At 41.9% G+C, this 22,147-nt stretch overlaps 1 protein-coding gene across 18 annotated transcripts in view; it reads left to right on the top strand.

Annotated features, from left to right (window-relative positions):
• The first annotated feature begins 741 nt into the window (after positions 1-741).
• Positions 742-22,147, top strand: part of celf2 (cugbp, Elav-like family member 2) — a 236,154-nt gene continuing 214,748 nt past the window's right edge. For 8 of the 18 annotated variants that reach the window (XM_085437522.1, XM_085437519.1, XM_085437524.1 and 5 more), the window contains exon 1: positions 743-1,030. In XM_085437522.1, coding sequence (XP_085293648.1) covers positions 978-1,030 — 53 coding nt within the window. In that variant the 5' untranslated portion in view covers positions 743-977. Of the gene's footprint in view, positions 1,031-22,147 lie in introns of all 18 variants that reach the window. The other 10 variants (XM_085437525.1, XM_085437516.1, XM_085437511.1 and 7 more) reach the window with 2 other exon arrangements.

The raw sequence follows: 22,147 nt of genomic DNA, 5'->3' as shown, positions 1-22,147 counted from the left end.
TGCTGCCATGTCAAGTGGAGGGGAGGGGTAGCGAAAAAAAGAGAAAAAACAGTTATCAACAGGATGTGGTGGTGTCAGACAGGAAGTCAGTGCTCACAGGAGTGTGCAGAGATCATCGCAGCCATGCTTTGCAGGCTTGTGTCGAATACTTCATTGCAACATTTCACCCAACAATTCTCTATGGATAATGCATCAAACCACACGTTGTTTCTTTATCTCTCTAACATTAAAAATGATCAAGTAAAAATTGGCAAATATAGTTAATTTAATGGCCTTTCTATAATTTCAGGTTTGATAAGTGTCCCGTGCAGTTATAGCAGGAATATCCAGACGTGTTAAACTGTGATATGTTATTCTTGCATAAAGTGTTTTCTTTGCTTCTTTCTTTTCTTTTGATGATCTAACTGGTTCTCAGTGAAAACAGCAGGTTATTTCTCTCATATTTGCCTCATAAAAACTCAAGCAAGTAAAATTGAACACGTCGTTCCCATCGATATAAAATCCATCCTCAGAGGTTTAACACCAAAAAGTAGTTTTCAGTGAGAACACTTGACAGTGAAAATGAGGTGTATAAACTCCAGCTTGTCCTTGTGTACTGTTTGAAGATGAAAATGAATAAATGAGTTTCTCAGGTAGGATTTACCCTCCTCTGCTGTACATCTCCAGCATTTCCAGCAGAAGCCCGCCTGTCTGCGAGAGAGGAACCCGAGGAAGCTCGGGAGACGCGTCTGCAGAGCGCAGGCTTTGTACAGGAGGGGGCGGAGAGAGAGAGCGAGAGAGAGAGAGAGAGAAAGAGAGAGCGAGAACGAGAGAGAGAGCTGTGACAGCGCTCATCACCCACTGAACAACCAGGACGGGTTGCATCCGAGCAATCGCTGTCATTCGCTGACGGAGTTTACAGCCTTAGCGCCGCTTTTTCTTTCGATCTTTTTCAGCCGCACCCCCTCCCTCTCCCGGTGCTGCCCAGCCAGTCGACCATGGTTTCTATAATTTCAGACCTGGACCCTCTGAAAAGCTGGAACGTGTTAAGGTAAGCGCCCGGCCAGTTTCTCCACAGCCTCGACAGTCCGCTAGCAGAGAGGGGAAACGGAGACAGGAGTGCGGTGTGTGTCTTTCTTTGCTTTTCTTTCTTTCTTTTTTTCTGGAGAGAATGAGGGTGGGACGCAGCGCAGGCGGGAGGTCGCCGCCTTCTCACCATGGCAGTGGCGCTGCGGTGCGTAATTACGCACGCTTTGCGCCGTTTGGCTTTAATGTGCCGCGAATACGGAGCTCTTGCCACTTTCTGAGCTCCTCTTCCTCCTCTGCTGCGCTCTGTCATGAGGCTGATGCGTACGAGCTGCCGTGTGTCCACGTACATCTCATTAACCTCCGCTGCTGCCCCGCGCGGCGCTTCATCACCAGCCGTCATCCCCAAACTTTCCTCCATTTCATCCTAGAAGTAAGAATAACACCCATTTATCACCCCTCCCTTGCCCCCGCCCCCCCTTGCTGATGTGGTCCCTCCGAACGCTGAGGAGTCTCGCGCTTTGCCAGAAAAAATAGTATACCCCTCTAGGAATTTATCTTGAAACATTTACTCATGGCTGATTGCCTGCCTGCTCCAGCGCGCTTTAGACAACATTAAATTTTATCTCTACTGCTGCAAAACATGTTTTCAGCAACACAGCCCGTTTACTTCTTGGCACGGAAGGCGGTCCACGATACACACTTGAGCCTCACGTGAGGTCAAAGGTTAAACTTCTCTTGGCTTCCCTTGCCCTTAAACGCAACCCTCTCTCCCCTTTTCTGTCAAACACCTATTAGGCTCATAGGCAGGACACTAGGCTCTGTCTCGGACCTGCAAATCACACTGAATACATTCACTGTCATTAAGCATCTCAGCAGAAAAAGCCTATGAATTTAAATGCTGAAATTTAAAAGGCCTTGTCCCTGAATATTTCAGCCATTTGATAAATAAGTCATTATTCCCTCGACAGAGTCGGTGGTAGCAGCCGGGACTATCACAGATTCTATTTTAGAGACTAGGAGAGGAGACAGAACCTTCAGGACCCTCAAATTATTCTTTTAATGCTGCCTCTCCTCTCTTTTATCTTTTTTTTATCCCCTCACCCACACCACCTCTTCCATCCCACCACCATAATCCACAAATCCAAAATAGAAAATGAGCGGAGCAATGTAGAGCAGGCATATTTCGGTGAACTGCTGACGGACTGGGAGGGGGGGGCAAGTGATGTCATTTCCAAACAGGCGGTGATGACCATTCAGGCTGAGAAATAGGGCATGCAGTTGACCTGGCGCACAGACTCATACTTGCTCAGAAATAGCCACAGCAGACACTTTCTCTATGGACACGCTCTTCCTCTCCTTTCAGACTGTTTGCTTAACTGGGACACTTCTCGTGGCAGCATAAAAAAAAAGACGCTTTTAGCTTGTTTTAGCCACCGGCATATTGGCCTCATAGCGGCCATTTTGGCTCAACAGGTGGGAAGCCAAAGGTCAGCGAGAAGGTGAAAGTTTTGGGATTCAAATGGGCGAACTTGTGCACAGTAATCTCTGCACCAGTTTAGTTTAGCTGGCGTTGGATCAGTCGGTGTAAGAGAAACAAGGAAAAGGCAGGCAGAGGGAAATGGTGTGAGGAAGGACAGCAAGAAGAGACGGGAGTATTTACCTCCCCTCTGGCTCTTGTCTTCTCTCTTTATTAAACCTTTGTTCTTCCAGATTAGAGGCAAGAGCAGCTGTCCCTCTCTCCAAAGACGATGCATCTTAATAAAGACCAGCTTATCGCCGGGCCCGACGCTCACACTCTCTCGGGGTCACAGTCATACACACACGCACAGTTACATCCGCCAGTCCTTCACGCACGCACGCACACACACACACACACACACACACACACACACACACACACACACACACACAAACAAGCACTTCTCAATCGTCTACCATAATGAAGCACCTCGGCAGCGTTCTCGCCGCTGTTTTCTCCCTAATGAGACTCACCTCCGTCACGCTCAGACACGCACGCTTCATACCGTAACCACAGCAGTGTGAAGACGGCACGTGTGTGTTTTGCTTCAAACAAAGGGAAGTGATAAGGAGCGCTTACTTGGATATCATTTCCTAAAAATTTAGCACAAGGCTAAAACCCCAATTTCTGTCTGAGTGACGACTGAGCGATCCTCGGTTAATATTTAAGAAGCCAAATAACAAAAACCAAAACAATAAATGTCGTTTCAAAGATTTTGTTACAGCAAACTAGCCAAACACATGAGAAAGATCTCACTGCTGAAACACAATTAGGCAGCATCATATGCATATTAGCAGAATTGGCTGATTAATGCGGCTGCTGCCGAGTCTGATTTTAGTTTAAATGCAATATGAAGTTAATGCAAGTGACAAATGTGTGTTCACGCGTGCGATCATCAGCAGGGCGTGTCTGCTCCTCTGAATTCAGTCACACAGTTCTGTTCCTGCTCGAGAATCACGGATGGAGGTTGGAAAATCAGCCCGTGCCTCTCACAGTGCACGTCACATATCTGAAGTGTAGTTGAGTTATTCCATAATGAGAAACAGCATGCATATTAATTCCATCTGATTGCATCCAGCTACCACACACACACACACGCACACGCATGTCAAAGACGAGGTGTGCTCTGTATTCAATTAGGGAGGGGAAAGTGGGAGCTCAGGTTTTTATTCTATTACCACGCGGATGAAAAATTGCCGCATATTCAGAGACGGGAAGTTAAAGATAAATCAGCCAAACTAGGGGTTAAGTTGCAAAGCGAGCATGTGTATTCAGCACAAATATGAAAACGAGGCTTCATGTTAAAGCCTCAAACCGAAAATAAACCCAGAAAACTCCACCATCATTCCTTCACTGCTCCGTCTCATCGGGGACCTTTTTCATCCACTCATTTAAATCCGTATGCAGGTCCCGCAGTCCGAGTGCGCTCCGAGGGAGGCTGGAAGGCGAGAGTACGGGAGGTTGACAGAGAAAGGGGGCTTGACCTTTGACCCCGCAGTGTTGGTTTTAATTAATCCACTTAAAGAGTTTGTCCGCTTGCATTATGTGTCGCTTTATATCCCGCCAGACTGCGAGGAGAGGCGCAAATCCATCTGCCTAATTACCAAGACCACTGCTTGAATCTTTAAATCCCCTCTGATAGTGTGTGTGACTGCGGCATGAGAGAGTGTGTATTGCTGCTTTATCTGGACGTTGGACCTTTCCTACGTTCAGGATTACACTGGTTTTAACTGAAGGGTTAGAGCGAAAACCGTTTTTTCTGGGGAAAGGCGCCCTCTGATATTTCCAGCAGCAGATAGGACGTATCTTTATCTTTTAAATTCAAGCAAGTTTTCCAGCGTTTACCTCAGAATTTCATCCTTTTTTGTGGTGGAGAAAAGCTTGTCACGGGACACCGAAGTCATTATGCTCATTGAGGCAGGCATCACTTCAGCTAATTTGCTGATGTTGGAATCTGAATCAAAATACAAAATCGGGCTGAACTCCTTCCAGCCATCTCCCTCCCTATCTTTCCATCGCTGCGTTTGTTGGCTTATTTAATCGTCTTTGAAATTTTTCCATTGAGACGAGGGAAGCTTCTGCTCCGATTTGCTCCCCAAACCCCAGTGTTTACGGTTGCATTTGATGCATGTTGAATAATGACACGGATTCGCTCATGTGGAATCCTAACAAGCTGTCTTCAAGGCGTTCGCCTCGGCTTCTGACAAAGATCAGCTCAGAGGAAAGACCTCGAAAGGTTCCGGCGAGCACTGCAGCTCCTCAGGTGGCGCTGAGGCTTGTTCGATTTGAAGGAGGGATGGAAGTCAGATGCGGGACGAGTGATATTAATGAGAGAGGGCAAATTTAAAAAAAAGAAAAAAAAAGTTTAGTCACCATTTGTTTAAAATGCACCGTGTGTTTGCTCATTAAATACTGCTGTCTAGACTTTTTTCTAATTCGTGTGTGTGCGCGTGCCTAACGATGCACTCCAACCATCACACTGATACAAGGAAAAGTGACAAGTTTAAATGAAAGTGATGGCAGCAGACGGGAGGGTCGGTGGGATGCGGGGCAGACTCAGAATCCACTCTCTGTGTCTCACAGCTGTCTGTCAAGCCTTTGTAGCGGAGAAGAACAATACAGCACTCAGCGTCTGAGTGACGGAGGCGTACGGGGCGGGCTGAAGGAGAATGAAAGGGAGGGCTGAGTTTCTCCGAACCAGCCCCTGGAATCAGCAAGAGATAATTATATAGCTGAGCAAAAAGAGTGCGTCACAAAACACAAAAGAGACAGAGGGAAGATGACAGAGGGAGAGAAGAGGACTAGAAAAGCTACAGAGGAGCAGGAGAGACTAGGAATTAGGAAAGAGAGGAGGGAATAACAATGGAACGAGGAGGCAAGACTCCTCCAGGGCAGGTGTTTGTTATGGAGAAGACTGCATTTTATAAAGAGTTGGATATCAGTAATTCTTTTCCATCTCTGATATGAAGGGATATTTTAAACATACAGCTTTTCACAATATGGGATTTGCATTAGCGCAGATCTCACTGCTCCTTAAGTATAATATATTAAGATACTGTGCTACCCATCAGTGATAAATACTGTTTTTCTCTATTTAGAATTTATTTGACAGCGATGGTTTAATTGATTTGCAGAGAGTATTATATTACAAATTCTATAGATTTAGCTGTTAGTTATACTAGAAGTAATAATAGATCTCTTTAGGTTCGGCAGTAAAATCCTGAAATGTTAAGAGGATAAATGTGTGCGAATGTGAAGTTTCAGCGCATTTGTTGTTAAAGTACAGTTTCTGTGTATGAGTATCAGAGGAGACGGAGGGATAAAATGCACAAATTGTACAATGTGCTGCATATCAAAGTGTTCGGGAGTCGTTCCCGCGCCTCCTCCTGCCATCAAAGTCAAAAACCTGAGCACTTTTTTTTGGCCTTTTAGAAGTTTATATTTCAGTTGCAACCCTGCATCATTTGCAGCCTTTTGAACAGCGTGCTCACAGGCTACAGTGTGTGTGTGTGTGTGTGTGTGTGTGTGTGTGTGTGTGTGTGTGTGTGTGTGTGTGTGTGTGTGTGTGTGTGTTTGCATGGACTCTCTGTTCCCGTCCTGTCCTTTGCAGTTGTCGGCTTCAGCATTCGTTTTGTTTGATTTCTTCCAAAAGTAAGATTACCTACCGCAGGCTTACACACACACACACACACACACACAGAGGACATTGTCTGTCTCTTTAATGTTATTTTTGACTAAAACAAGTGTTGTTGCCTGTCACGGCATATGCAGTAGCTGCTTCTTTTTCTTTTTTCCCCCCTGCAACAAAGATCAGCTTAGTCAACAGCAGCCGCAGGGATTTAAAACGCAACTGTAACACACACCTCACATGACTGTGTGTGTTTGTACTTGTGTTACTCATGTTGTGGGGACACGCATTTTTAGCACAGTCGCACAACTGCTTAAATTTTAGGGTGAAGCCTTGGCAAAGAGGAGGCTTGGGTTTTGTCAGGAAGAAGTTAGGCCTGAGGATAAATTGATTTAAATCAATGTCATGTTCTCCTGAGTGTGTGTGTGTGTGTGTGTGTGTGTGTGTGTGTGTGTGTGTGTGTGTGTGTGTGTGTGTGTGTGTGTGTGTGTGTGTGTGTGTGTGTGTGTTCATAAAGTCACCATATAATCACTGAGTATGAGGTAACGTGCATGTGTAAATCAAAAATGTCGAACAAATTCAAAGCCGTTTATTTTCTTCCTTCCTGTTTTTTCCTTTTGCTGTTGTTTTTCTTTCTTTTGTTCTTCATTTCTGTCCGTTTCTTTTTCTTAGTTTTTTGTCTGTCCACCGTTTTTCTTTTTCGTTTTTACTTTTTTTTTTCTTTTTAAAAGATAAATTTCCATGTTTTTTTAAGTCCATATATGTTTATATCTTTAACTGCTCTTTGCCTCGGACATGCACGCGCGCACACACACACACACACACACACTTAACACCACTGGCCCTAAGTGACAAATCTGTTTAATAATGCACCACCTGGAGCATTGCTTTCTTTCTTCATGTCTTTCTTTCATTCTCTCCTTCTATTGCCAACTCTCTCTCTCTCTCTCTTGCACACGTACACTAATCATTCCCTCTGGCTGTATTTTACTGCTGTACTTTGTTATAGTCTTATTCTCAAAGGTACTGCTGCCATGTGCACCGTGGCTGGGCCCATAAAGAAGCTTTAAACCAGTATGAGTGTTTCCCCCACTGACATACAACTGTCTTTATTCCGTATGGCTTAAGAGACACAGGAAGTACAGAGCACACTCCCTCCTCCGCCTTTCCTTTTTACATCCTTCCTTTTTTTATTCTCTTTTTAAAAATTTCTCTTCCACCTCCACGGCAGATTTCACCCGCTCTCCCTTTTTTTCTCCCCCCTTCTCCCCCTCATAGTGATACTCTACAAGTACATAACCAGGGGGGAAAGAGGAAGGTGATCAGGGAGTGAAAGGAAAAAGACAGAAAGACTGGAGGATGGGGGGAGGTGAGGGGGGGGGAATAGATCTTGTCTGAATAAATAAACAGCCTTCCCTCGCAACCAAAAAGAAAAGCTAAGCTGGAAGAGGAGAGCGGGAGGGAGGGAGGAAAATAGGGGGAGGAGGGCTGAGAGGTGAGAGTCAGTGAAGGAAAGAAAAACATTGGCACTCTGCCTGGTGGAAATCAGGAAAAAAGGAGATAATCTCTTTGTGTGTGTGACTGATGGATGCTTGAAGCGAAGCAAAGCAAAAGAAAAAGAAAAAGTAAAAAAATAGAGACAACGCATAACCAGAGGCCAAAAACAAAACTGACCGAGCATAGTGCGAGTTTGGTTTTGCAGGGGTCACGCCAATAGGTCAGACTGAAACTGTGCAACACCAGAGGCTATCTGTAAAGGAAATCATTATTCGTCTTGTAGATGGATATGTTCTCAATTTACTTTGGCATTTATTTTGAAAAATTAACTTTAAAAGTTAATGATAAACCAATAAACGCAGCAGAATGATTACATATTGGTTTACATGGTGTGTGAAATGCAGTGTACTTTAGTGTTCCCAAAGGGAAATTTCTATTGCCCCACATTAAAAACCCCCACAAAAAACTGCCTTTTATGAATGAGGTTTAGTATGGAGAAAGGTTAAATTTAAAACATGCTGTATAGCAGCGCAAAAAAAAAAATTGACTGTCAGCAGCTTCATTCCAGAAAATATCCAAACAAGCTTTCAGAAGCCTGCATCGGTCACACTGCAGAGAGAAAATATAGAGGATGAGAGGGAGAGCTAATGAATTACGGGTGGCCTATGAATAGAAAAAGAGAGAAAAAGAGAGAGGTCCACGCTCTGTGCTTCTTTTCCTCCTCCTGGGTTATGGAAGTGTCACGCTGCGAGTGTTGCCATGCAGATGGTGACCCTGGAGTGCTGCAAAAGGGGAGGGGGGGGGCAAGAGGAGAATTAAAAACAGAGAAAACTCGAGAGGGGAAAAAAAACGAAATGGAAATGGAGACGGGGGATTGCTTTTGTTTTGTTTTTGTTTTTATTAAATAAAAACCGTCTGAACAGAACAGGAAGTCATTTGATTGACTGCAGAGGTTCGACAGGCATCTTTAATCACAGTCATGATCACTATCAACTGAAACTGTTTAGGTTTACGAAGGCACACCAGCTGCCAAATTTGCCCTTAGATAAGTAGTGCTTTGTTGAATAATCATCGAATCATGATGGAGGCAGAGAAAAACTTGTTTTCCTCTCCTGCTTCCAAACAGGAACCATAGTTGTCATTTAAACCTCCGACACGGGTAGGGTGACACAGGACTTGGTTCTAATAAAGGAGGTAAATCAGAGCAGAGACACGATACTGGGCGTTTACACATTTTATTCGATGTATGCCATTGAACACATCTCATGCACAGGCATACATGCTGTTGCAAAGGGAACAGCACTGCAGGGTGGAGTCCATATAGCAGGAATCTTATATGATGTAACCACCGGGGCTATTTGCTCCATACTCTGGGCAAAAGAAAGAAGCCCTCCATTTAACAGATTCTACTGAACATGTTGAAAACCTGGTTGAATTTTGCATCTTTAACTTCTTAACACCTACCAGGTCACTGGCAACCCATCTAGAGTTATGGGTAGGGACTGGTTCTGGTGAATGGTTCTTCCCTTTTTATAGAATATTTGCCCGTTTTGAAAATCCAAATGAAAACGGTAAATGTAAAAGCAACTTGCCTTTTTAGCATAAAACAAAACCCATCCCTAACCGTAGGCAGGTCAACTATGACCCCATTGATGTCAAGAGCTTAAAGCAGATGGATGTACTAAAATATATTTCTACCTCATGTTTTGTGTTTTAGTGATAACTTTTATTTAAATACTTCCACAAATATTTAAGGCCATTTCAAGGTTTCCAGTTCTATGTCTGCAGGGATCTTCGTTGAATTGCCCAATAAGCTTCACAAACATTCATGTACAACCAACAATTTAAGACTGGAATGTCTTTCACCTTTGCCCAGTAGTATTTAGATTCCAATTTTGGGGGCCATTGGAATTCTCGAGACATCCATCCCCTTCTTGCTATCTTAGACTTTAACTGGGATCCCTATTGAGTTACGTCCAAATTATGTTCAGGTCAGGTAAAACCCTTTTCCCAAATGGATAAGCAGAAATTGCTAATTGTTATTATTATAATTATTCTGTCATCAAGTCGTACCTTTTTTCTCCAAGTTCGACTTATCATTGACTCTGTTTTAGAGCGGGTCCCTTGGGAAGACCTCCAGATATTGGGTCCTTAAAGTCTGTGATCCCACGTCAGTGCCTCAGGCTATTTGTTGGGTTCCTAGCACAGTTTCCGAGTAGCTGGGTACGCTTTCCTGCTGCGGGAGGCAACTGCCATTGGGGAATACCACTTGAATACCAGGACCCAAGAAAAATGGTACCTTTTTGTGAAGGAATTAATGTTCTTCACTAGACTTGTCAGACATTTTAACGTTCTGGCTGATTGGTTTATGTTTATGTTAATATAAGAGTTCTTGTTATTGCTGAGATAATTGCAAAGCTCTCATGTCGAATGGTCAAAATGAAGAGAAAATGAAAACAGTGTTATACCTGACTCAGATTAAAATCAAAGTGTTTGCTAGTGTTGTCGTTAATCCCGTTATTTTGCACACAATTTTACAGCATTTTGCCATGCAGCCACAGCAGAATGCTTTTGTGTCATGTGGCACTAAAACACTTACGGTATGTTAGATATGAATTATCTAACTTTAGACAGAAATGCCATTTTTAATTTGGAATATTATTGCAACATATGTCTATTGTGAATTAGGGCAGTGGTTTTAGCCGCAGAATTTCATGGTGCAGTAAGACTGTTTGGGAGCCCTTTGCTCTGTGGACTTCAAGAATGGAAATTTTAGGCTTTCAAAACTCACTGTTGGAGTTTCAAGAAATTCACAATCATCAAAAGACATTTCTAACTGAAAAAAGGAAGTTGGGGGGGGGGGGGGGGCACACAGCATTCCTATTGCAACATTTTGCATTGTGACAGATTTCTGTTGGAACTGTGCTATTATTGGCTAGCTTATGGGGACATGACATTGTTATCTTTGGCAGTCAGTTGGCTCTGAGGTAACTCATTGATTATTTAATGGGCCTTAACAAGACATTTTTACAACAACTTTAACTTCAGTTCACTGGCTGTATGTAGGGTTTGACAAATATTAGAAACACCTCAAAGCTACAAAGTGCAGCTTTAAAAATAAACCTAACCACACGGCTGAAGCTGAACGTCTCTGTTCTTTTTATGTTGTCCACCCACTGCACTATTCAGTGAAGAATACTGACTCACTTCACTGCAACACGTTTTAAAGCACTGTGCTGCTGAGCACCAAGCTGCCTTAGTTTTGCTTGACCTGGATGAATTTGGCTCTTGAAGACCAAAAAATTGGACGGAGATGGAAATGTCATGGGGGTGTGAGGGTGGGGGAGCTGATGGTAAAGAGGAGGAGAGATAAAGGAAACGAGACACTGTTACTGCAGCTGCAGAAACTGCGTGTTTTTATTGGAGTGGACTGTTGCCTAATGTTATTCTCACAGTCAGATGACTGAAGAAAGAGCCCCAGAGCCATCCTGGTCATTATATTACACCTCATACTGTGTGCGTCTGTGTGTAGAACAGATATGAATATAAAATAGAAATGTTACCTTTTCCCTTTAGAATTTTTTTTCATTTTATGATATATTGTGTATACATATATTAAATAAAATGTGTTTTGTCATCTAAAAGTCAACCATACAGTATTTTTCTTGTTTTAAACACATATTTATCGCCAGCATATAATCTCTCTGAAAAAATGAGACCTTTCCACATTTACTTAGGCCTCTAACAGCCTGTGGATAGATTAATGTGTGAAGGCGTGGGATGAATCAAGAGTAGTGAACTTTTTTCTTAATTTCGAACACCTTGCCTCACTAACACTCTTGGCTCTGCTGTAGCTACAATGCTGTTAGCTTAAAAATAAGTAAGTCTATTTTTTCCGGCAATAGTAAACTAATAAAGCTGTTTTCTGAATAGAAAATCTTTATAAAAGGAACTTTCACCTCGAGTAGTTAGCTGCTATATCGGACGTCTATCAACTTGTCCATGTTAGCAGGTAGACCACCAGTAAATTGCTTGGCTATAATTATGAGCATTTAGCTAATGTTAGCTCGGCTGTTAACAAGGATAAATTGCTCCTAATGTAGTAAAATATAATATAGTACATGGACATCGTTAGGTCCCAAAAGTGAGGGCAAAACCTGTAGTTAAAAAGGGCCTAAGAAGTCTATGAGTAGAGGTCATGAAGGTTTCTAACTTGACCTCTGTAAACACTTTGCTAATATGTCTGCAGACGCAGTTTGGTAAATCTCGTTTATTCTGTGTTTATAAAAGGAAGCTTATATGTGGTATGCTCAATAGCTAATGATTTATCTTATCTTACAAAATTTGTACATTTAGCTAATGAGGAAACAGTAACATTTTGTTTTTTGAAACCAAGTGATCTGTGAGAGCACTAATCACAAGACTTCAAAATAGGACCTGTGGATGATGATTATGAGCCAAATACTACTTTTAAGTAGAGAAAGTCAGTTCACTGAATGATTGTAATTATAACCAATAGTTGATAAAGCCCAGATATCTAGTTTTAATCAATAAATGTGAGGATTGGGATTGTAAAGGTTCGATTTTTGCCCCAGAACACGTGTACTTCACTTAAATGTTGGTGTCTTTTTTTTGTCTTACAGTATAAAGTGCCTTGAGGCGACTGTTGTTGTGAATTGGCACTATATTTAAAAAAAATTGAATTGAATTGAATATTTATGTCCTCCCAGTGTGATTAATACAGCTACTCATGAAATAATCAAGAGGTGAAAATTCTGCCCTTTCAACCTTCACTATATTTATATATATATTTTTTTATCTTCACTTGCTACTTTTTTGTTTTCATCTTTTTCTTTTCAAACCATTGCCACTGTTTTAAACAAAGCATCTTTAGGTCTTTTGTGTGCTTCTGTTTAACATAATCCCGGTGTCTGTTGCCGTGGTTACACTTTCTTAATGTGCCATTGATGTGACTGTATGTATTAAAAGCACCGCTGACTCCTGGCAAAACTTTAAATGTGCCTCTCTACCTCTCCCTTCCTCCCTCTCTCTCCCTCCTCCCGTCTCCCTCTCTCAGCTCTGTGACAGTCATGTTTTCTTTGTGTGTCAAACAGAGAGCACTTGTCTGTGCCACTTTGTTACTGAGAGGATATAACTGATAGCGGGTTATTTTTGGATTGCAAGTGATACGAGCTGATATCTTTTGCCATTGAGGAAGCCTTTGAAAAGCAATGTTGGCATCGTGAATTAGAATTAGAATCAAATCAGGGCGTTATTTAAATGTTAATCAAATCAGCACTGAATATGTAATCAAAAGTAGATTTATTGTTGTAATTCTCCTGCTGCTATTAGTCTTGTCTGTGTCATATCTTGTGGCCATGCACACTGAATGCGAAGGCAATGAGCTCCACCACAGTAACATTATGACAGCATTTCATCTCCTCCCCTCGACACTGTGCTTTGGAAGATGACGGTAATTTGGATGAGATGTTTCAAAGCCCTGGGTTCTTCTCCCCCCTCGCTCGCTGACAGTCCCCAGTGCGCTGCAACATTAAAGCAAGACTGGAGCATGAACGTATGGCCGGCTATTAAATGGCAATCACACACAGAAGAGCTCTTTTATAGACGAACACATTTCTGCTTAATAGCTCTCGGAGCAGAGTCGTCCAAATATGACATTTCAAATGAAAGCCCTCTGAACGCCAGCTTCTATTAAAATCTTTGCTGAAATTTTTCAATTTGTCAGTTTTTATGTGATGTGGGCCAGAATGAAATCTGGATTGCAACCAAAAATTCCCAGTTTAGTTATGCGATCATGGTTTCAGAGGTGTCTGACTCACTCTAATAGTGTCATGCACAGTTAACTTGCTGCTGCTTCACGTTGAGGCCACTCGCGACACCAGCTTAGCCCAGAAGCAGTGATCAAATCTGGGGAACCTTCTGAGCCTCTGAATTCTGAGATTACTGGAACCTCTCGCCCCCTAATGGCTGCTTGAGGGTGAAGTTCATGTCATCAGCGGGCCCTGCACTCGCTCTTGGGAGTCCTGTTCCACCCTGCCCCATTAATTTCAAGTGCTACTCATATCCTTGGCCCCCTTACTTTCCATTTCTCAGCCCCCTCCCTCCTTCCATCATCACCTTGGTGCGCCCAGCCCAATCTCGCTGCTCTCCTGGCTCATTTTGAGCTGTAATTGGACAGGAGTCCCAGGGGATGTTCGTCAGCACGCCCCAGTGCCCTGTGTCCCATCTCCAGAGTAGAAACGCACCCGGCCATGGTCGATAAGCCGTGTTCCCCCCACCATCAGTCCAACGTTCCCTACTCTGCTAACTTTCAATAGGCAAAATGACTGGGCATCACTTCAAAACAGAGTCCAAAATAGACCCACAGTAGAGCAACAAAACCTAATCTGCCCATTTTTTCTCACCGAAGGAATAATCATACCGCACACACCGCAAAGGCATTTCTGTCGTGTTTAATCCTGTCTGTCTGTAACTGAAACCTTAAAGATTATCCCTTAAAAACAAGTTGGTAAATGTGTAGTGGAAATGTTTCACTGCAAGTGGTTAAAGATGACCTAGTATGCCTTTGAATCCCATACATCTCAGACTAATCCTGTACCAAGTCCCCTCTTGTCCCCTTTAAGCATGTTGTCCTTTCTTTGGCTGCCCCTGTCAAACAGAAGGTTTGTATAGTAGGCGGGCGGGGCTTAGAGGTTTAGATGTTTATGGACGGATCATTTTTCCTTTTAGTTTTCTTTAAGCAAAGACCACTCTTGAATTTTAGCTGAGAAAATTATGACAAAATGTTTTGGCAAATATTTTTAGTATCTGATAATGTGTAAGATGAGATCCTAAAACACCTTATAACGTTCGTTCCTTCATCAGGCGTGAAAATCATTCTGCGGCCTTTCGCACCATACTCGAGCGAACACAGTTGTATATCTTTTGGTGTTGTGTTTGGCTCTGCCCCTGTGCCAGCTTTCCCTCGAGCAGCATTTGTGCTGGTAATCTGTCATATGAGCCCGTCTCATCAGAGGCACAGGAACATTTGGAGCTGCAAACAGATAGCCTGGATAACACCCTAAAAGCTTCCTCCTTCCCTCTTATTGCCCACAGCTCAATCCCAACTATCTCAAATCTCTCTCCTTATCTCCTCTCCTTTATTGCCAAAGCTTGACGGGCACTTGACAGTTTAGAAAAATACCCCAAATTGGGCCTGACCTGAGTGCTGGTTGGCCACCAGTGTATACCTGCAGCTCCCCCCAGAGGCTGGCTCGCTCAGGTTGAAAAAAAATAATTCAGTGACTGTAATTTCTGAATTTCTTCTTGATGATAAAGTTATTTTCTTTGTCTGTGGCCATCTGTTCATGCTGCAGAGCTCTCAGACAGTCTCAAAACATCCAGTTTTATGTAATCATTCTCACTGCCTGACCTGTCCTCTCACCAGCTCTCCAACAATTACCGCTGAATGCCTGGTGTGTGTGTGTGTGTGTGTGTGTGTGTGTGTGTGTGTGTGTGTGTGTGTGTGTGTGTGTGTGTGTGTGTGTGTGTGTATTTGCCTGTTGCCAAGTAAAAAAGAGAAGAAAGCAAGCAGTGGGAGTGTGTGTTGGGGCTGTATTGGCATTCGCCAACCAGCTGATGAAAGCGGCGGCTCCGTTAATAATTGAAAGAGTACTTAACGACAGGAGCGCTGCCCTCGCAAGACAGCTTTTAATAACCAGGAAGGTTTCATATTTCTGGTTCTCCTCTTTTTCATCTCTGCTTCGTCCCCACCACTGCCGCTACCCCTCACCTCCTGCCTGCTCTTCTTCTTCTTCTTTAGAAGCTTTTTCAGCTCTATTGAGGAGCAAAGGATTGCTGCTGAAGAAGCATCTGTCGGCCTTTTAAAAACATAGCAGAAGAAAAGGTGTATGTGTTTACATGTGTGCATTTACTCAATTAAAGTGGGGAACATTGTGCTGGAATGGATAGTGTGCCGTGCCTATAGACAGGGAAGTCTATTTATTACGTCTCCCACATTATCCCTCTGTCCCTGCTGTCTAGTTGAGAGATATGTATTTGTTTATGGAAGCGCTCCGTCTCTACTCTTAATGTGCTCACCGCTCACCCTCATTAATTCGCTTGATGTTCTTTGATTTGCCGGGCATCACTAAGTCGCATTAAGAAATGTATTTCCCAGCTCTTACTTAACGACGCTTCCAGAACCAACGCAATTAAATGCACATTTAAATGCTTGAGGTTTCCCTCTAAATTCATGAGCAGAGACAGGCGCTTGATTAGCACCCCACAGAAAATTAAGCAGCAAGGGAAAGGTGATGCTGAGGTTTTTGGTAAATGGCACTTTCTTTAGTGTGCTTTCCTTTTGAAAGCATGGCACTCATCCTGTTATAGTAAGCTAATAAAGCATTTCCAATCATGTTTTAATCAGAAAACATAGCGCCAACAGGTGGTGCTAAATATGACTTCTAGTTACTCTTGCTTTGAAAAGAAATCACTTATGCCGTGGCATTTTTGCATATGCTTATTGAACATGGCACACATAAATAATACAAACAGATTTCCCCATGTACCCCAAGTAAAGTCTAGTCATACCACATGCAATAGTAACAATCACGTGTATTTATTTGGAGCTTTTCAGAACAAGCATCAAAGTGATTCCATATACAATTAAAAGATGAGCAACAATTCTGGCAGGTTGTCATACAATTAGCCACTTTTAAGACATGAAGCCAGGTTTAAGGCTCCTTGTTATTTTAAGGAATAACAAGGAGTCACCAGCATAAAGAGTGGATAGCCTACAATCCTTAAAAGTGACAATTAAACTTACAATTCTAATTTAGATTCAGTTTTAAAAACAGTAAATCCTTTCTCTTCTATTTGGTTTGTTGTTTTTGTTGAGCGAGGTAAGAAATTTTTTTTTAATAATAATATAAAATAATAGAAATTATCAGTACACATATTATATATAATATGTGTACTGATTTTAAAATGAACAGCAGCATTACGTTACATGTACGTGGATGATGTTGTTGTTTGTAAATACAATTTACTAAACAGTTTTTACAGCGTTGCTACTTTGGTCTAACTGGAATGTGTTGTCATGCATATGCATAATGATGCTCATAGTGCCTGTAATTGATTACTTTGTCTTATAAAATGAAAATGTAGCTCCCAAAGAACAAAAATATGAGTTAGTGAATTAGTGAACCTAGCAAGTGCTGCTGGCTAGTAAAAATAAAAACATGCTTGAAAAATATCTGAAAACTGAGGTTTTCTTCAACAAAAACACAGATAAGAGGAGACGAGGACGTCCCGAGATGAGTTCTGACCACTGATAATACTATTTTTCTCGATTTAATAGGGAAAGGTGATCCCTTCCACTTATCAGCAATGGTCATGGTGTCAGAGAAGAAATGTAAATGTGTATCATCAGCATAGAAATTGTAACTAGCACGGTGGGGTTTTTTAATACCAAGTGGTGGCATAAAGATAGAGACGTCTAGTACTCTGTGGCCATCCTTTAGTGATCCCTTCTAATGTCCACACAGATTGAGCTTTCCAAAAGATTAAATAGAGCCTATCTAAGCGAAATTTGAAATACCTGCCACTCTCTAATATTTTAAAATGAGTGTATTATCATCAAAAATGCTCAGAATCACAGACATATACAACATTAATAATAAATTACGTGTAGGACACAGTTGCTGTGATCTTAACTCCAACCCACATTTCTTAGACCACCAGCTTTCAAAAAGGAAATGAAGCTATTTTTACAGGAAGTAGCTCCATTAGAAACTGCTGTCACGGTATCCGGAGTAATTGGGGCACTGTTTATTTCCAATGTTTTATTTGTTTGTAACAATTTTGTAAAAATCAGAACCACTAAAATTGCTAATAGATTCTAGCAAAAGAAGTCTCTTTGTCTTTGTCAATTAGGATGACTTATTAACTGTTGTTAACTGTACTTAGTGACTCATCACTAGTCAGCTCTAGTTTTGTCTGCTGACACTGGCACACAACTAGGGAATAATGTTCTCTAACAGAGAACTATTAGAGAGTAATTATTTAGCAGCATGTGAAGGATCAGCTACATAGTCAATTTATATAATCAGCTTGTTGGATTGAAGAGAAATTAAGCAGCAAAAAAGACCTGAGTGACTCTGAAAAGGGCTAAATGGTTAAGGCCAGAGTTGCTCCACCAAATAACAAGGCAAACCATGAGTTGATGAGAGGGCGTTGGTGAAAATAATGGAACAAGTCTGATTAGGATTTTTAGAAAACCTGATCAGTGTAGTGCTCTTTACCACAGTACATTCTGTGGAGTTCACGCACTCACTTCAAACTCTGTTATCCCCCTTTTTGGCAGAAATCTGAGAAATACAGATGCATTGAAGAAAATTAAGAACTGGATGGCATTAGCTAGAAAACATGTTTGAAACTAAGCTTGACTTTTCTTTAACTCAGGAAGTTGCTCATCAGCGAATGGCCTTTTAAAGTGATGTGTTGCCATTATACTTGGTGACAGTTGTAAAAGACGTGTAATGATCACTCCCCTGTAAGTATACATGAATGAATAACTCAGTGTACGTATAGACATTGTTAACACACTTTATCAATTCATTCCTCAATTTGTGCTCGCTCATCTAATTTGCATGTACCCATACCTCTTGAGCTCTGCAGCTGAATGGGCCTAATTGAATAGTTGATCACATATTAATCTAATTAGTCTGGTTCAGTCGTGGTCATTGTGTGCTGAATTCATTTCTTCTGTCTTGTTATTGTGTTCTCTCAGGCCAGAGCCTGTCATTGGCCCCAGATGGTTTACTATAGCTAGCCGCCGCTGATTTAACTGAGAGCTTCTCCCTTTGTCTCCGGATCAGACCTCCATACTGCACTCTGATCACAGTGATGACAGAGAGGCAGACAGAGAGAGAGTGGAAACAAGGGATCAAGAGGGAGTGTAAAAAATGTTTGGGAGAAAGAAAAAAAAAGAAAGAGGCAAAGAAGGATACCACCATTACCGTTGAGGGTGATCATCGCCATAGCCCAGTTTTCCATGAAAAGGCAACAAGTGGAGCCTAATGGGAAATATGCAGATGTATGCAAATATGTTGGATGGGTCGCCCAGAGGCCCACTGGGAGATTAAAGCTCTTCGGGATGGAGAGGGCTGTGGAGAAGACTAGCACTATGAGCTCAGTGCAGCAGCATTAAACAGGGAAACATGACATGAACCAATTTTAGGCCTTGTTTTCAAGCTCATCGCCATTAATCTCACAAACAGACTCGTGCTGATGGCAGCACTCTACCGTGATCTGTCAGCCTGAATTGGCATCCGGTGATCTGATCCACGATGGACATCTTTAACTTGATAGTAGCTCTGCAAAGATAAAAACCTGGCTCTTTCATTGTTTTTACAGTTACAGTTTTGAATGTGGTTACTTTTCTCCATCGTGCCTTGGTCTTCCAGGTAGATTTGATGGATGAGATCCCAGGGCTGCTATTTCACACTCTTTCACAGGTTGATCGGCTCAAAATGACTGTAGCAGTAGGAGAATGAGACTTAGAGGAGAGGTACAGGCACTTAGGACTTTACCCTCAAGCTCTCCACCATTCACGCTCCACTTCCACATTTGATCCACGGCAGTCTCTCAACCTGAGTCCGCAGCAGCTGGGATGGAAGTGTTGCTGAGAGTTACAGATGTTGAACAGACTGAGCAACAGAATAAATGGATGAAGGCATTCAGGGTTACAGTAACCATGAATGCCTTCCCTGGAAATAGAGAAGTTAATTTGTCTTGACAATGCTATGAGGTAACAGCAAGATTTCTTCTTTAGGCTTGGATGAATTTGAAGCACTACTGAATCGTGAATACAAAACATGTTCTACAGCCTTACACAATACCTGGTTCGACAATGTAATACAGTTCAACCAACAAATTCATTCATGTACCAAAGTTAAACTCTGGTGTATTGTTAACCTGGGCATACGATGCACTTTTAGTTTGTTTAACCATAAAACACTCTATGGCAGTTTTGAGTAATTTTAAATATAGCTTAACTAATATATCCACTCACTGATATTGGCCTTTCGTGGATATATCAGTGTCAGCACAAATGGTGTCTGAATTTTGCTGATACGCATTAGCATTTAGCATTTTTGTTATCATTCACTTTGCCCAATAGGAGTCATAGTTATATCTATAGTATGTATAGAAGAGGAGGATCACAGGTGAGCATCATAAGCCTAACCCCAAAGCCAGCACTTCTACAAAAAAGGGGGTAAAAATTAGTGATGATTTGTACAAACATTGGCACTGCATGTGCTCATGCTAACTTATATCTCATAGCACATATCTGCCTTATATAAGACAAATTCCTAAGGGTACGGCTGCTCCGTTTCTGACCATCTGTGAGATTTCCACTATTTGGCAGCCTTCAGCTTTTTGATATAATGTTATGACTAAAGCATTGAATGTGCCAGGTCTATACGTGACCTCTCTGTTCTAAAGCAGGCCTGCAATAGCAGGTGTTAAGTCTCAAATGTTCACATCCGCCCAGGCATATTTAGCAGCATCATAAATCTACAGTTTACTGTTAAACATGCCATCGTTGCACTAGGAGTGCCTATAAATCAATGTTTACAACCCCAGCCTCCCCGAGCTTGTGAAAGGCATGCTCTGGTAAGAATTTTCCCTTCTTCTTTTTCCCTTTTTTTGAAATATTTAACTGTACAATGTTTTGGTCCTGAGAGCTTAATCAAGTATTATATTCAAGACAAGAAGAAAGATCATGAAGTGCTTGGGTTACCATGGGTCAATTGGAGCTCTCAGAGCTTCTTTCTCTTGAACCCTATTAGAGCGGAGCAGGGACGATGCCCTGTTTAATCCCTGCCTCGTGTTGGTTGTTAGCCTGGCAGTTTTAGCTTAATACATTCATACTAAGAAAGCTGCACAGGCCTTATGCATTGGGTTTCCCGCTGTTTAAATCTTTAGCAGACACAAAGAGACAGACAGCACAGCTGGACTTAAGCGCCCACGTAAATTCCCTTTATGCCTTGCCACAGATTACCTTCCCTCTCTGAAATTTCCAAAAGGCTCTCCGTTCAGTTTTGTGTCATTTGCCTGGACTTTATTGGAAATGCGCCTTCTTAAAAAAATGCCTTTGTTGAGAAATAACTTTGCCTTGACTGTCTTGCTTTGCCTTCCATTTTAGTGGCTTCATCCCGTCACACTCAGCTCTACTTTCTAGGCCTGTCTCTCTTTCTTGTCTCACACACCAGCTGTGTCAGAGTGAAGTGAAACAAGATGCGATCAGCCTAATGTGATTCTTGTGTATCAGCAGACTCTTGTCTGTTTTCAACTTACATAACAGCTTAATTCTTCTCAACAACACAGTGTCTCATTTTTCCTACTTTTTGGGGCATGTTGTCATAAAGCGGGAGTGTTTTGGGGCTTCTCCTCTGTATCCATGGAGAAAACGAAACAGCGATGATTAAGCCACGAGGCCAGGTTCAGGCATGGCGCCAGCTGCTGATTAAGGCTATTACTTCGTAACCAGCGACTGCTGTTTTCTAGGAAAACTCAGAGCATGACATATACCAATAAAGAAATCTTTACGAGAGCTAATGGTGTGGGGAATTGTCAAGCGGAAGAGCAGTGCTTTGCTTTGAATGTGTGTTTCTGTGTGTGGGGGTGTGATAAAAGCTGACATCCCCTGGGCTTCAGACCACTCTGTCCGCACGTGCTCTTGCAGTGCTGCCTTCTTTAATGGTATTCTTCTGCACATTTACTCTCTGTCACATCCATCTGTCCTTTTATCCATACATTTGTCCCTTCCTTCATCCGCTCTGCTCTGCTTTAAGTACCAGGAATTTCACTGCTAAAAGGTTAGATCTCTAATATTAACAATAAAAACAATAATGTAGTATCTTTCCATAAATGCATATTCCTTTAAATTCATCTGAAAGACAAAAGATATTTAGTTTTGTTTAACAAGATGGATTTATGCGATTGCAGTCCTAATCTTCTTAGGTACTACACAGCGCCTAGATTCAATTTCAATGATTTTGAAATGGTACAGCTTATTAGTTAGGCTTGCAAAAATGTTTGGCATATTCTTTCTTAAATAGTCGTCCTACGTTGTTCCTCGTGTTGCATTTTTTTCTATTTTTCTATCTCTTATATTCACATTAGACTAGTAAATCTGTGACCCCATGAGTGCATTGGGCTGCTAAATCGATAACAATCCCTATATATAATATTCTGTAACTCTGTAACTTCTGTCGGTGCTGTGCTTTTTTGGAAATCGAATTTCCCAGAGGAACCCACCCGAGGGATTAATAAAGTTCTATCTAATCTAATCTAATCTATTTCATTGGAAACAGATGTGGTCAGAGCTTGGTCAGCTTTTTATTGATCAAATAAAAAGCTGTAAAGCACAACCTTGTCATTTTACTGAACCAAAAGTAAATGACTGCTTTTCGCAGTAATTGCAT

This window comes from Copadichromis virginalis, linkage group LG17 (genome assembly GCF_057382275.1).
Source record: "Copadichromis virginalis isolate Kocher_CV1m ecotype Utaka linkage group LG17, C_Virginalis_male_GT1.1, whole genome shotgun sequence".
NCBI lineage: Eukaryota > Metazoa > Chordata > Actinopteri > Cichliformes > Cichlidae > Copadichromis > Copadichromis virginalis.
Note: the sequence above shows the minus strand (reverse complement) of the source record. Positions and strands in the feature narration are given on the sequence as shown.